The sequence below is a fragment of the Euleptes europaea genome, chromosome 16, assembly GCF_029931775.1.
Source record: "Euleptes europaea isolate rEulEur1 chromosome 16, rEulEur1.hap1, whole genome shotgun sequence".
Classification (NCBI taxonomy): Eukaryota; Metazoa; Chordata; class Lepidosauria; order Squamata; family Sphaerodactylidae; genus Euleptes; species Euleptes europaea.
In genome coordinates this window covers 22230406-22244383 of record NC_079327.1, presented here as the reverse complement: position 1 = coordinate 22244383, position 13978 = coordinate 22230406, and the positions used below count along the sequence as shown (strand labels likewise).

Genomic DNA, 13978 nt, shown 5'->3' with positions numbered 1-13978 from the left:
GAACCTGCAGATGGAGCATTTTTAAGACAGCTAGGCATCTACTAGCTCTGTTTTACAGTCTGAGAAAGTATGCAACAGACTGGTTACAAAACCGATGTAGTATTATGCAGGAAAAACACATGCAACATAGACAAGATCTCTGACTGATAGTCCCTTTGTCTTATCCATACCACCACCGAGAAAATGTCTGCTGCTCCCTAGGAAAAGAATATGTCCTTATTTTAATGCAAAGCCAACCCTTTCCCACATGTTCTACCATAGTGTAAGAGAGGCATGCAGCAAACGACAAACTTTTCCAAGCCATGAATGATGAGAGGCCAAAACCAATACAGAAATTAGGAAAATAAATTTAGCAGCCAACACAAGCAACGCATAGGAAGTGCTGTAGGCAATTGGGCCGAGAAGTGTAAACATTACATTAGTAGACCATGAGGGAGCATGATATAGCCACACCTGGAGCATTACTCCCCTATTCCCCTGTCCAAACTACTAATGAAAATAAGACTACAGCCAATACATCAGTTGAACATCAGTTTTAGTTTGCAAGGGCCTCCGTTACATCAAACAAGCTGGATTCACTTAAGCTAAAATGTTTCCACTGGAAACTGGATCATATTCTATCATGACAACCTCAGAATTTTTTTTTTTTTTTTGTAACTGGATAATATAAAACTGATCTGCAGCAATGGGTGGTACCCACTTGACAGCAAGCCAGCCTACTGAATAAATAGGGAAAATTCTCAGTAAAATAGGTTAAAACACCAAACAATAAAAACAATCATCCGCCATTGACAGTTACTTCCTGTAGGAAATCTGTGTGCCTATTATCTGAAAAGCACATTAGCAATTTGACCCTTGTGATATTGAACATTTAGATAATTAGCTGCGGGGGAAGGAATGTTGCAATTTCCCCTCAGAAAACTGTTTGAAGAATTACCAGGAAGATAGATCAAATTAAACTCCATAGGTGAAAGCAAAAACGCATACTTCCTTTACGTAGTAACAGCATAACGCACCTCACAATACATTAACTATTACATATGAATTACATTTTTGTTCTGATCTCCCCACCAAGGAGGCCGGGGTGACCGACATAATTTCCCCTGCTTTTCTATCCTCATGGCAATCCTATGAAGTACATTAGGCTGAGATATAGTGACTGACCAAGGTCATCCAACCTGCTTCATGGCTTCTTTGCCACAAAGCCAAATTTCCTCAAGCCCTAATAAACATTATAAAAAATAATCACAGAATCATAGAATCACAGAGTTGGAAGGGGCCATATAGGCCATCTAGCCCAAGCCCCTGCTCAATGCAGGATCCGCCTAGACAAGAGCATCCCTGACAAGTGCTTGTCCAGCCTCTGCTTAAAGACCTCCAGTGAGGGGGAGATCACCACCTCCCTAGGTAGCTGACTCCACTGTCAAACAGCTCTTACTGTAAAAAAATTGTTCCTAATATCCAGCCAGTACCTTTCCACCCACAATAAATTATTCTGAGTCCTATCCTCTGCTGCCAACAGGAACAGCTCCCTGCCCTCCTCTAAGTGACAGCCGTTGAAATACTTAAAGAGAGCAATCATGACCCCCTTCAACCTCCTCTTCTCCAGAGTAAACATTCCCAACTCCCTCAGCCTTTCCTCATAGGGCTTAGTCTCCAGGCCCCTGATCATCCTTGTCGCTCTCCTCTGCCAGTTTCCTCCAATGAACATAAGGAATTACAGCATAGTCCAGATCTGCTCACTCACAAGCATGCATTGTGGAGCTCCCTGCCCCAGGATGAGGTGATGGTTTCCAAGTTGGAAGGCTTTAAGAGGGGAGGGGACATGTTCATGGAGGATAGGGCTATCCATGACTACTAGTAAAAATGAATACTAGTCATGAAGCATACCTATTCTCTCCAGGGTCAGAGGAGCATGCTGAATATATTAGGTGCTGTGGAACACAGGCGGATGCTGACGCAGTCATCTTGTCTGTGGGCTTCCTAGAGGCACCTGGTTAGCCACTGGGTGAACAGACTACTGGACTTGATGGACTTTGATCTGATCCAGCATGGCTTTTCTTATGTTCTCATCTCCAGAGAACCACCACTTTGGAAGGACTCAAGAAGGCCATAGTGACTCTCAGGCTGGCCACCTCATGCAGGACAAAAAAAGGATTCCTCCTTTGACTCTTCCCACTGTTAGGGGTCTGTGGGGGGTAGGAAAGTGGCACATCTTGCAGTAACTGACTCAGGCTTCCACCTGGTCCCCTCCCCCTCTTCCCCTCTGCTACCCATGGCCATCTTTCATCCTAAGGAAGCACAAAAATCCCTTTGTCTGTAACATCATCATGGAAGGACTAGGCTGTAGCAGACAAGAGATCTTCTGGAACCAAAGGGATAAATTTATTTCAGCGCTGGAAAGAACATGCTATTAATACTGAGGATCCCATTTAGAAGAAGAGCTGGTTTTTATATGCCAACTTTCTCTACCTTTTAAGGAGAATCAAACCGGATTACAGTCTCCTTCCCTTCTCCCACAACAGACACCTTGTGAGGTAGATGAGGATGAGAGAGAACTGTGACTAGCCCAAGGTCACCCAGCTGGCTTCATGTGTAAGAGTGGAGAAACCAACCCAGTTCACCAGATTAGAGTCCATTGCGCATGTGGAGGAGTGGGGAATCAAACCTGGTTCTCTAGATTAGAGTCCACCACTTTTAACCACTACACCACTTCAAATTTAGTGATTTGAAGAAGAGTTGTTTTTTTATATGCCACTTTTCTCTACTTTAGGGAGTCTCAAAGTGGCTTACAATCGCAGTCCCTTCCTGTCCACACAACAGAAACCTTGTGAGGTAGATTTTTTCCTCCTCTCACACAAAGAATGCCTCTTCTAAAATAGTGCCCTCGCAACATATGTGAGAATTATCTAAAAACAAAAAAAATTCCTTCAGACTTTTTTTCATTCACAGGCAAATTTATACAAATTTAATAAATCAGAACCTATGTGAGCCAGGTTTCTTCAATCAACTAACAAATGGCTATGCAGAAAAGTGGGGCCCATTTTTTAGACTAAGGTGGCAGCCTGGAACCCACTAAATTGTATGCCTGTGTCAGGAAATCATGTAATATCAGAGTCAGGTGGCAGGAAGAAGTCAGTGTTCTGACCTCATCAGTGTCAAGGCCAGGACCATGGGCAACAGACCAAGAGAGCTCAGGCCAGAAAACACGAGCCGAGCACCAGGATATGTAGTTACTGAAAATAACAAGCCCAGGGTCAGAACCTTGAGGGAATCTGCTACTCCTTGGAGTATGCGTGCTAAGAAAATCAGGAGGCATGGCACTAGAATAATAGAATCATAGAGTTGGAAGGGGCCATACAGGCCATCTAGTCCAACCCCTGCTCAATGCAGGATCAGCCTAAAGCATCCCTGACAACTGTAAAAAAAAAAAATATCCTAATATCTAGCCGCTACCATTTTGCCCATAATTTAAACCCATTGTTGCATAATTAAAACCCATTAGCAGCTACCCTTTTCAGAAATCAGCAAAACCAACCAACCAACCTGGAAGCTCTATAGAAGTTTGCTTTCCAACAATTGATGCTCTGTGATGCAACTGATGGGTCTTGTTCAACGGGCTGAAGACAACAACACTGAACTATCCAGATAACATCTAAATAGGTCAGTACAGTTAATGGTGGCTACATTTTCTCATACCAGAATCCAGGTGTTTGGGATAATAGGAATTTCTAGGGTTTTTTAAACAGAAAAACAGGGGATTGGATCTAGCCAGTTTTTTCACTCAATCTCACCAAATTCTCCTCCCTACTACAGCCTCCGTTCCACATGGCTTTTGTCTATGCAGGTCCTGTGATCCCCAGCATAGCCTTTTTGGGTGGTCAAAGGAGACACCTCCACCTACTTTCACCAGAGGAAAAGCTTATTGGATCTAACACAAGGAATTCTGCAGTTAATAGAGAAGCCAGCATCACTGGGCAAGCAAGGCACCCCAAAGCTTGGGAGGTGGTAAGCTCTCCTCCCCTGGAGGTTTTTAAGCAGAGGCTAGATGGCCATCTGTCAGCAATGCTGATTCTATGACCTTAGGTAGATCATGAGAGGGAGGGCATCTTGGCCATCTTCTGGACATGGAGTAGGGGGTCACTGGGTGTGGGGGGGGAGGTAGTTGTGCACTAGACTAGATGACCCTGGTGATACCTTCCAACTCTATGATTCTATGATAAGCAGGCTAATGCACATACATATACATTATTGGTTATTGATAAGAAATTATTGGATAAAGCATGGTAAGTTTCAGAAATATTCAAAGGTAAGCAACTAATGCTAAAAATGTCTAGACTTTCAGACACTTCCTCCCACCCCAAAACAGAAACAAGACACAGTACAGGCACTGCTCAGACTTGACTAAGTTACCTTTTTACATGTCATTTTTGTAAGATAAGACAAAACAAACTGCACATGACATGGTTATCTGTAATTCATTTTTTTTACTGCAATAAATAATTATTATAAGCCCTTTTATAAAAGACAGCTTATAATGGACATGAAAACTAGTTAGTTGTCATGACCACTGAAGGCTGGCCCAAAGCTAACAGGCTTAAGGCAGAACAGAGAAAGATTTGGGCTGATTAGCAGCAATTTTTTTCTTACTCTAAAATCACAGGGAGAACAGAATAAAATTATAAAAGGAGGTAACAGAGAGCGATGTCGTTGCAACTCTTTAACACAGTTTTACTGCTCAGATGTCAAAAACAGCTTAGTTGTACTTTTTTGGGGGGGCACACAGGAGTCATAATGACAATCCTGGCGATCTTCAGGTTTTGTCCTGCTAGTCTGCTATTAGGAGCCACTACAGTTTAGTAGAACTGTTTGAATATACGTGTTCATGAGATAAGAGTAGACCATGATTAAAGAGAATACAGCATTTAGGTATTTGTAATTGTTTTTAAAACATAATATGAATAGTGACTTATCAATTTTGTAAGATTTTCAACTTCATTAGCTATGAAATCTTAAGATTATCAGACAGGGTACCTCAATTTGCTGGTAGTGTATTACCCTTTTGGGGATGTTAGTGGTGACCTGCTTATATTGCTAGATAGGGTATTTTAATTTATTACTTTAGTGATTTATCACTTTTTTAAAAAGATGTTAATGGTGGCCTGCTCCAGGCACTGACCCAGTAATGTATTAACGTTTTTGCCTTCCCTTTCCCCCTTTCCTTCTTTCTTCTGTATCCCATAAAATTCAATAAAGAATTTCAAAAAAAAAAAAGAGGGGGGGAACCACTACAGTTATTAGCAGCAAAAAGGTAACAGAGCTCGTTCAACAAAAATTAAACCAGCGGCTCTAATTCACCACCCTGTAAACGCTTGTATTTGGTCGCTGGACAAGGATATGAAGCAGCAGCTCTCCCAGACTGGACAATAAAGAACTTTACACCCTTGGCACACAGAATACCTTTACTGCCTGGATCCTCCCCCTTTGTGGGCCAATGCCGTGCTCTGCTTAGAACTGAAGCTGCAAAGCCCAGCTTAAAGAGCAAGCCGAAGGTCAGAGACCCAGCAGTTCATGATTTCTGACACAGCTTCAGGGAGATAAAGTAACCCAATAGAGACTTAAATCACCCCTTCATGCTGCCCAACAAAGGGTAAAATAAAGGTTTTGTCTCCCCCCCTTTTGCCTGACACTCCTACATGTAGAGAGGTCATGCTCTCTGCCCATTTGCTCTGTGCCATGGGAAACACAATAGGGACCAAACAGTGATGAGGTGCTTTATTTTCCAACATCCCCTAGAGAGTTTGCCTCATAAAATGTTGTATATTCCAGAGTCCACCATACTTGTTGATAGTCATGTCTGACAAGCGCACAGTGATGTTTGTCACAGCAAATGCTTTTTTTTCTTAAACGATAAAAAGCCTTCTTGAAACTTTTCCTTTTCAGCCTGTTCTGTTAAACCATAATTAAGGGCCCCAGGGTCTTGCCTGAAGGCTCATGATGGGAAACCCTCGCAGAAGCTGAGCGTGTTTGTGTCTGCTCAATGCCTGTACGGGAGACTGCCTGGGATCCTTTACAAAGTCTTGGGTGGAAAGGAGGGATATAAAGTAATAAAGTTAATTGAAAGTTTTAAATCTTGTACAATTTCTTCTGCTTTGGATACTTTTGCCCTCAAATATGATAGTACGATCCTATCAATCTAAATTATTTGTGGGAAAGAATCAAAATTTAAATTCTGAATTGCTGAAACTAAGCTTCAGCTTTCCAAGGACTCACGGGCTATCATTCTTTAAAACCTCTGCAATATGTTGAAACACTGCACCGGACAAAGTTTTGAAGCATTTCAGTTTAAAAGAGCGGTGCTTTATACCTGGCGGAAACTGACCCTTCAAACAAACCAAGAAAGGAACTCGTAATTTAGTAAAGGTGGGGACTTTATTAGGTTAGGAACCTAAACATAATTTTTCTTCTCCCATAAAAGTATTCTGAAAACCAGAAACCACGAAAAATAGTACTAAACAGCTACCATCCAAGTTATACCGAAGAAAAAATATTAGGCATTGCAAAGGAGGACTTTAACAGTGCAATCCTATGCAGCATCACACCCTTTTAAGGACACTGACTTCAATGGACTTAGGAGGGTGCAACTGTACTTAGGACCGCACTGGTAATCAGGAAGCATTTAAAGGCGAAATATGGTTTACATCTCCAAATTTCAAAGGACAGACACCAGTATACTAGAGTTTAAGACACTACTCCTATTAGAACAAAAACTTACACTGTTCCTTCCTAAATGGCTTACATCCAAGAATATGCCTGTTAATTTTTTCCCCACCTAAGCCACACATTAAACAAGTTTACATTATGAATTTACTCTATGATATTCTGAAGGAAATTTTGCCACTAGTTTCAGAATCCAAATAACTACTTTTGGCATTTCCAGGGCTTGTGGCTTTCCAGTGAAATTTGTAACTTTTTCTTTCAACAGGTTTCCCTGTTAAATCATGAAGGGCTTCCACAATTCTGATATACAGGTACAGTATGACACACGGTGGTAGGGAGGGGCTGCTATTTTGTTGGATGAGCAGAACTAGACAAATGGCATACTACGGATCCTCACTTATGTCTTCTTTATAGCCCAGGTCACTCTGAGCAAAGGTTATTCACCCATTCAAAGGAATCCGGGAACTGGTGATGCTGAGTTTGTAGCAATTAAAAAACCCTACCTCTTCTGAGTACTATAAAGAGATGCAGGTTATATTAAGAAGTGTGCCAATTCTGAAGTGTGCTTCTGATACATCTGTAAAAATGCAGTTGAGTTCAAAGGCATTCAAAACTTGTAATTTTCTAACAAGCTTACCTTGGAGTCCCTAGAAATCTCTGTGCTCTAAGTTGTTCAGCCACATATAAAGACACCGCTGTTACTAAGAGCTCCCTTTTTTCAGAATCAGTCAACTGGTGTCCTGGATTAAAAAAAAATGTTATATGTATCTGAAATGCCAAAAAGGAAGTACTTTGTTTATTCATTATTTTCCTTGTTCCCATTACCTCCCATTGCCCAGTCTTTCCACACTATCTTGACAAATATTTAAAATCCCACCAGAAACACAATAGGTATCTCGTCCAAACTATACAACACTCCACAATGTAGCCCACATAATGGAATTTCAAAACCTGAAATTCAGGAACGATTTCAAACGCTGTCCATTTTTGCTAAAAATAATCCAGAAATGGAAGAAATGAAATGAAACTACAGCATCGTATGACATACTGTGACTCATTCTAGTAGCAAATTCTTGTGGGCATTTGAATTCGTTCAAACAGCATGTGTTTCAGTTCTTCATTTCTTAAAGCAAGGGTGGCCAACTTGTTCACAGTGGGGGACCATATGTCCATGCAGTCATTCAGGGCCCAATCCAGAGGACTGGTGAGGGGAGACACATAAAGAGGCTCACATACTGTTACAAAAAGCTTCTGGAGTACATTGTTACCTTTTGTGCAGAGGGATGCTAGCTAGGTCAGAAGTAGCATCCCGACCTCTCCTGTGCTGTTTTGGGGATGGACAGCACACAGCCTTATGCAAACTCATGCCGTTAAGTGGCACTGCTCGAGCAAAATGCCCCAGAAACCTGTATTGTGCCTGCAAATTGCTGGTCTTTTGCCCAGCCTTGTAGAAAGTGGCAGGGAGAAAGAAAAGTCACCTGAGTATTTTAATATACATATCCCGCTTTTCTCTCTGATTGGGAACCTAAAGCGGCATTTAACATAATCCCCCCCCCCCCATGTAATCCTTACAACAACAACGTTGTGAATCACCTGTCAGGCTTTCATGGCTGAGCAGGGGATTCGAACCAGGTCACCCAAGTCCTAGACTTGGGGAGGGGCTGTGGCTCAGTGGTAAATCATCTGCTTGGCATGCAGAAGGTCCCAGTGTCAGGCTGCTATCTCGGTTTCGTTATTGCCTCTGTCTCTGTGCTGTATTGTCTGCCCCCCAAGGTCGCATGCCTAAGCCTAAGCCTGGGAACTCAGCTCCTGGGAAACTGTATTCCTGCGTGTAATCTCCCGCCTTTCCTGCCTTATAATATCTCCCAGCTAGTGAGCCTTTCATAGCTGTCATTTTATTCGTTTGCACTGTATGCCTATTTGATCAGTAAAATCCACCTGTTTGGACTCTATACGACTTTGTGGTGATTTCTGGTTCTGTGGGCCAAGGGCTGACATTATGACAGCTATCCCACATCTTCACCGTTCTCCTAGCCAGGCTGGAGCCCAGGGGGGTTCGCCTGCCACTTGGATGGGAGCTGTGCAGCTCTCCAGGTGATCTACTACCCTGGAGCCCTTCTCAGAGGACCCTACTCTGTTACAGGACTTAATTGCTGAACTTTTCCGGACGAACCGAGAGGTTTGCCGCTTGAGGGGACTGGTACACGCGCAGTGGCAATCTCTTACAGGACGTCTCTGGATGTTAACATCGGAGGATACTGATGCTCGTTTAGATCTTCAGGACTTGGATCAATTACTGGACGATGCCCGATTGGCGACTGAGGATTTACAAATATTAACTGGACTTCTGGATAATCTTATTTCTCGACAAACTCTTTCTACCATGGCGGGAGCCCCACCGGAGGGTTTTTCCCTGATCCCGGATGCGGCCAGCTGCCAGGCTGAGGCCAAGCGAGTCGCTATTAGCACCGCTCTTCTCCTTGTGGAATGTACAAAAGACACCCCGGTAGCCACCTTGGCTCAAGTTTTGACCCCGACGTTTGGAGCCGAGGCATCCGCACTGGCGGTTCGAGTACAACCTCTGCTGGGCGGGGAACCTGACCCCATACTCTTGCTCCTCGAGACAGAACTTTTGCCGCGCATTACGGCAGAGGCTGCCCTAAGACTTGAGAACGCCAAAGTTCTTGCGGATCAGCAAGCCGCCGAAGCGGCTAGGGTCGCAAGAGAGAGAGAGGCGGCGGAAGCAGCCAGGGCGGCTGCAGCAAGGAATCAGGCGAACGTGGACACGCGCCCCAAGGACTATGTACTGGGACTATCAGGTCTCACCTTTTCCCCTGCGTTTGTCCCGTCGCGTACGACCCAACGCGCACGCCGTTTGGCTGACCGACGTCGAGACTCAGATGAGTCTGAAGACGAGGATTTATATGGGGATAGCTCTCAATGGGCCACGAGCTTCCGAACCAGTAAGCCTCATCTTACTGGGGGCCCAAGTGAGGAGGTTCATCTTTTACGAGCCCAGAATCGGGAACTCTCCGACCGTGTGGATCAACTCCAAGAAGTAATGGAACTTATGCTTCACGAGAACAGGCAATTACAACAAACCCTGATAGCTCAGAGACAGCCCGTTCCGATACCGGGTCAGGCGGTACCCGTACAACCACCCGCTAATGTGCCTGCTCCACCCTTACCTCCTGGAGCTCCTGTTGCTCCTCCGCTCCGACCACCCGTGCAACCACCTGCTAATGTGCCTGCTCCACCCTTGCCTCCTGGAGCTCCTGTTGCTCCTCCGCCCGGACCACCCGTGCAACCGGGTCAGCCCGCGCCCGGCCCTTGGAAGCAACTCAAATTGAGGACTACGTATGACGGATCTCTTGAGACTTTGCCTTGTTTCTTGCATCAAGTGGACAGTTATATGCGAGAACAAGGTCAACTTTTCCCCACGGAAGATAGCCGGGTGCGGTACGTAGCTTCCCTCCTGACAGGCAAAGCGGCTGACTGGATGGTCCTCCAGTTTGACACCCGCTCTCGTGCGATTCGTTCCCTCAACAACTTCATGACTGCCCTGAGAAGGAGGTTTGAGGACCCCTTCCTGGGAGAAAGAGCCAAAACGGAACTTTTACAATTAAAACAAGGCTCTGCTACAGTTCGGGAATTTGCCGATGAATTTCAGCGACTGGCAAGTAAAATTGTAGGTTGGCCCGAGACCACCCTAATCCATCATTTCAGGGAAGCCTTGCATCCTGACATTCTGAACTGGTCTTACATGCGGGGCGATCCCGATACCCTCGAAGGCTGGATCCTATTAGCCGAGGAAGTGGAAAGCCGCCGCCGCTTTATTTCTCTCGTCCGTCAAAAGCACAAGGAGAAGGGCACCCAAAAGCCTCAACCCAAGGCACCACTGCTCGTCCCACGAAATCCCCCACGTCCGCTCCAGGAACGTGAAGTCCGATTTCAGAGGGGTGCCTGTCTTACATGCGGAGAAATGGGCCACTTTGCAGCCGTTTGCCCACGCCGCCAGGAATTATTTCGTCCCAGCACGACAACCCGCGCCCGAGGTCGTCCACCACGCAGAGGCACCGCGGCCACCCGCAGCGCAGCTCCGGGAAGGCCCACACCCTCTGCACTCCATGCCGGGGACCCAGCCTCCCTGCCTGCTTCCAACGACCCCGCCGGGTCTCGGATTACAAGTGCCCCATTGGGGGACAGCTTTCCCTCTTCGGATGAGGAAAACCCTTGGATTTCTCCAGCCTTAAACCTGGAATCTCCCCTCGACTTGTCAAAAAACGGCTCCGGTCTGTGGTGAATGGAGCATCTCCACAGACCTCTCAGGATCTTCCTATCAAACCGAATGCTCCTACCAAAATCAAAGAAGTGGACTCCACCGTCTACGTAGATGCAGTTTTACAACAACTTAACGGAGGTCCACAAATCCCCGTCAAAGCACTAATTGACTCCGGTTGCTGTCGCACTCTCATAAGCGAAGCCACGTTTGCTGCCCTCAGAGCCGACTCAGAGGCTTTACCCGCCCCCGTCCAATTTGCTCAAATGGACGGGAGCCAATTCCAGGGGGGTCCAGTTGATCATCGCACCATAGGGGTGGCAATGGGAATTGGTTCCCACTGGGAACAAATAGACTTCACTATAGCCCCTATCCGATTTGAAGTGGTCTTGGGAATTAACTGGATTAAAGGACATAGTCCCAGTATTGATTGGGAAACAGACACTATTTCTTTCGCTAGTCCCATCTGCGACCAGCATCGGCAAAACTTTGCTCTGCCATTTCCGCCCGTTCCAGCGTTAACCTCTACTGCCCCAGTACCACCGGCTCTACCCGCTGTATACCGGGACTTTGAAGATGTCTTCGACCTTAAGGAATGTGATGCCTTACCCCCCCACCGGGCCTCAGACTGTGCGATTGAAGTAGTAAAGGACTGCACATTAACCAAAAGTAAGATTTACCCTATGAGCGCTTCCGAGCGCACTGTCCTCCGGGACTTTTTGGACAAAAACCTCGCCAGAGGGTTCATTCGCCCTTCGAATGCCCCAAACTCGGCCCCCGCGTTTTTCGTCCGGAAAAAAGAGGGCGACCTTCGCCTGTGCATTGACTTCAGAAAGCTCAATGCGGTTACCCAGACCAACGCCTATCCTATCCCATTAATATCGGATATTTTGGGACAATTACAGGAAGGCCGTGTGTTCTCTAAATTAGACTTGGTGGAAGCCTACTACCGAGTCCGTATCCGCGAAGGAGATGAACACCTCACTGCCTTCTCTAGCTGTTTCGGAATGTATGAATTCCTTGTAATGCCGTTCGGATTAAAAGGGGCCCCGGGGGTCTTCATGCAACTCATCAATGAAATCCTACATGACCTTCTATATCGTGGGGTGGTGGTCTACTTAGATGACATTCTCATTTATTCGAAAACTATGGACGAGCATGTGACTCTGGTCAGAGAAGTTCTACAACGCCTGCGTAACCATCAACTGTTCGCTAAACTAGCTAAGTGTGAATTTCACCAAAGCAAACTCACGTTTTTGGGATACATCATCTCCCACCAAGGTCTTCGCATGGACCCCGCCAAAGTCCAAGCCGTCCTCGATTGGACTCCCCCCACCAACCGTAAGCAAGTACAGCAATTTCTGGGATTTGCAAACTTCTATCGGGGATTCATCCCTAACTTCGCCCAAGTGGCTCTACCCATTACGGACCTGCTGAAAACTAAAGGAAAAGTAAGCTCGGCTGCCTTGCCCTCCGCAAAGATCCTATGGACTGAGCAATGCCAAGCCGCCTTTCTGGCCCTCAAACGCCTCTTCACTTCGGAGCCGGTGCTACGGCACCCAGACCCAAATCAAATGTTCATTGTGCAAGTCGATGCTTCCGATGTAGCCATGGGAGGGGCTCTCCTCCAGCAAGGACCGGACGGTCTTCTTCACCCTTGCGCTTACTTTTCAAAAAAATTTGCGCACGCTCAATTAAACTGGCCCATCTGGGAGAAAGAGGCCTCTGCAGTTCATCATGCACTGACTTTATGGCGGCAATTCTTGGAAGGGTCTAAAATACCCTTTGAAGTTTGGACCGATCACAAAAATCTAGCTGCCCTCACGGGGTCCCATAAGCTATCGGCGAAACAACAACGGTGGGCGGAGTTCTTTGCTCAGTTCCGTTTCACCCTGAAGCACGTCCCTGGGAAGCAGAACGTTCTCGCGGATGCCCTCTCCCGTTTACCACAATATCCGGTAAAACTCGAAAGACCCACCAACTCTCTGTTCACCCCTATGCAACGTGGGGCCCTACCTATGCTGGCTGTGCAAACCCGATCCCAGCATCAACACACCTCGCAAGCTCCGCCAGCCCAACCGGCTGCCCAGCCGCCACCGCAACAGACCGGAGTTCCCGCCCCTCCTACCCCTCCGACCGCTCAGTCGCCTGCAGTCTGCGCGCCGCCACACGTAAGCACTAGCCCTATAACTATTTCTCAGATCTCCAGAACCGACGGGGGGGCTCCCTCCAAACTCCCCATCTCCGAATCCTTTTTAACTGTCCTTCGGGACCAGTGCCTTTTAGAACGTTCCGCTCATACCCTACCTCCTGGTGTTTTGGAACAAGGGGGGTCCTGGTACAAAGACTCAAAATTGTATGTACCCAAAGCTCTCCGGAAGGACGTTTTACATTTAGCTCATGGAGCCAAAACAGCTGGGCACTATGGGTTTCTGAAGACCCTGCACTTATTGCGCAGACAGTTCTGGTGGGGGGGAATGCGTTCCGACATTGACTCCTTCATCCGCAGCTGTCCCGTTTGTGCCGCTGCGAAACGATCGCAGGGCAAACCCCCGGGACTGCTACAACCTCTTGAAACGCCCAGCAAACCTTGGGAAGTGATCGCTATGGACTTCATGACTGATCTCCCTCTCAGTGGGGGTAAAACTGTGTTGTGGGTTGTTACTGATTTGTTTTCTAAGCAAATACATTTGATTCCATGTGCAGGGATCCCCTCTGCTCAGAAACTAGCCCGCCTCTTCGTGACGCATATATTTCGTTTACATTCGTTTCCGCGTAAAATAATTTGTGACCGCGGAAGTGGTTTCGTTTCTAAGTTTTGGAAAGCTTTCCTCAAGTTGGTGGGGGTGGAACAGGGATTGTCTAGTGCATACCATCCTCAAACTGATGGTCAAACTGAACGTGTCAATGCTGTACTCGAATGTTATTTGCGTTGTTATGTTAACTACCACCAGGATAACTGGGTGGAACTGCTACCTT

At 46.3% G+C, this 13978-nt stretch overlaps 1 protein-coding gene across 1 annotated transcript in view; it reads right to left on the bottom strand.

Annotated features, from left to right (window-relative positions):
* Window positions 1-13978, bottom strand: part of PCCA (propionyl-CoA carboxylase subunit alpha) — a 306082-nt gene that overhangs the window by 120453 nt on the left and 171651 nt on the right. The window contains exon 18 of the mRNA XM_056861686.1: window positions 7358-7460. Within this exon, the coding sequence (XP_056717664.1) occupies window positions 7358-7460 (103 nt within the window). The remainder of the gene's footprint in view (window positions 1-7357; window positions 7461-13978) is intronic.